Genomic DNA, 2,526 nt, shown 5'->3' on the forward strand with positions numbered 1-2,526 from the left:
ATTTTTTCCTCTTCCTGTATGTATTTGAGAATTTGAATATTTGTATATTTTCCTGAATTATTTTTAGATAAAATTACTCATTCTGTGGATTAGAAATATCACCAGCCTTCAAGTTTTTCATAACCTCACCAATTGCCCTGAACAACATTAATAATTTCCACAAAATAGGTGAGTGGAATCAGTGTGAGCCCAGGCCAGGACCAGTTGGTGATCATTCACTTGCGAGGAGGCAACGATTTTGTGGTCTCTCTGATGTCCCAGTCAAACGCCAACAGAGTGGGAGAGCTCACGGGACTCCTCCTCCGGCAGTACCAGCTGTGAGTTGCTGTTGTTACATTTTTCAAGTCATGCTGTACAGTCCTGTTAACTGAGGGCCTAAGTGGACTAGGGTTTCCAAGTGTTATTGATCAGTTATTTTTTTTTTTTTAGAGAAATCCCCAAGTTGATTGGTCATTCTAGCAGGGACTCATTTTTGCTCATGATTGGTTATTTTAATAGGGAACTCTTAGTGTTTATGGTGTTGATAACTAAGTGATGTCTGTAGGTAGTGCAAAGTCTCCCAAGTTAAATTGATTGTTAGGAGTTTTTTGTCAGCCATATTAAAGAGTGGATTTGCTACAGTTTGGAAGACTAATCAGTATTTTTTTCCAGTCTGAATCGTGCTGACTTGCGTGTTGTAGTGGCTGGAACTCTGCAGTGCATGCTGGGAAACAAGTCACGCATGGTTGCAGTTGAGGAGACAAATGTTGGAACTTTCCCAGCGTTTAGGTAATTCATCATATTTATGACAGTACAGCTTTTTCTGCACCAGAAGACCATGTGCCTGCATTATAAAGGTTACAACAAGGGTAGGGAAGTCACCAAAAAAAGTCATAATGTTTGCAGGTACACAGTGATAAGGGGATGTATGATTTGCCTGATATCTAGAAACCTACCAGGTAATTTATATCAGAAGTTGCTGTACAACATACAGCTCTGAAGGTATGCTTTTTAAGGGGACTGTCTGATAATCATGAGCATGAGTCGAGGGCAGTTTCATACTAGAAATACTCCCCACTAAGTGCTAGGCCCCAAATGTGTTTCTTTAGTGGGATAGTAGAAGTGGTACTGTAACTTATTGTTCCAAAATTTTCACTCCTTTTCATAGTATGATTATTCTGATTGAGCCTACAGTATTCTATCACTACATTACCCTTTGACATGTGTTAGAATATGTCCAGCCTATCTGTTTTTATCAGATATTTGGGGATTAGAGTAAAACAAGATAACAGATAGTGAAAAAATGAGAGGAAAACCCAAAGAAAATTGTTATGGAATTCAAATGTTAGTCTTTGCTCACTTGAAATATGACTTGCTTCTGATATGTGTTAGCCTGTACATGGTATGAAGTTCACAAAGTACATGGAAGAATTGATAAGAATAAAACATGCAAAATGGTACTCTATCCCAGCTTTTTGGTGTTGGCTGACCTTCCTCTTTCATTGTTTGATGAATTCCTTGGAATATATTGTTCTTTTAATGAATTATGTCACTTATTGGTTTGTTTTAGTTACATTGCAGATTGTTAAACTATTCAAAATGCATTAAGATTAGTATATATATAAAAAAAATATATATAGACAGAATTGGTATAGGGTAACTGCCAAAGGGGTCAAGTGGTCCCTCAGAACGCATCACAGATATGTTGTGATAAATATTTTCTATTTTACTGTCATTAAAATATCAGTTATATGACAAATTATTACACATGATTAATAGTGGCACATGAGGAATTCCAAAAATGTAGGTTTCAAGAATGGGTCTGTTTGCATTTTATTTTATACAGCAAACCAAACCACTGATTGGATTGTGTGTTTCATCGCATAGCTTTCTTTTCACTTATAACATTGGTATTGTAGACTAAAAGATAATTGTAAAAATAACAAAGTGAACTTACCAAACTGCAAATCACTTTTCCTCTCTAAGATTTTTTTTGAAAGGGGTGCAAATAACTGCAGCACCCTTGATCTGATTTCAAAGATCTTTCTCTTGATTAAAAAAAAAAACATTACAACTTGACCAAACAGTCATCTTCCAAACTTTTACCTTTTATGGAGAAAATTGTTACTTAATTGTAAACTATAGAAATTGCAAGACTGGAAGACAACAGAGATTACTAATTTTTAAAGTATTTTCATGTCTACAGTTTTTGTAGACGTGAAATCTCACAATCTCAGTGTGTTATATTTATATGGCATAAAAAATTTATAAGCAAAAAAAATTATTGGCAAATGCTCCCCTAATAACATTTGTCTCTTCATTACAGTTTTACTCTCTTGATTTTCTCTTTGAATAATGTGAAAAAAATTGCGGAAGCTGATATCCATCCTTTTCACAATTTTACGTTGCAATTGCAGGAAGGGCACAAAGCGAGGTGAGCTTGTCTACTCGTGGCCAGAGTCTCTGAACAAGGCTCTCCCTCCACCTCCCCAGACCAACCTTCACCGCCAGGCTCCCAACCCCCCCTCAAGGCCCCCGCCAGGAGCC

General features: G+C 36.6%; 1 protein-coding gene across 1 annotated transcript in view; it reads left to right on the plus strand.

The window, feature by feature from the left end:
- Positions 1-2,526, plus strand: part of LOC119591428 (unconventional myosin ID-like) — a gene marked incomplete in the record, with an annotated part of 95,009 nt that overhangs the window by 92,201 nt on the left and 282 nt on the right. The window contains 3 exon segments of the mRNA XM_037940169.1: positions 169-317; positions 652-768; positions 2,397-2,526. Coding sequence (XP_037796097.1) covers positions 169-317; positions 652-768; positions 2,397-2,526 — 396 coding nt within the window.

The sequence above is a fragment of the Penaeus monodon genome, chromosome 28, assembly GCF_015228065.2.
Source record: "Penaeus monodon isolate SGIC_2016 chromosome 28, NSTDA_Pmon_1, whole genome shotgun sequence".
In the NCBI taxonomy this organism is placed as follows: Eukaryota; Metazoa; Arthropoda; class Malacostraca; order Decapoda; family Penaeidae; genus Penaeus; species Penaeus monodon.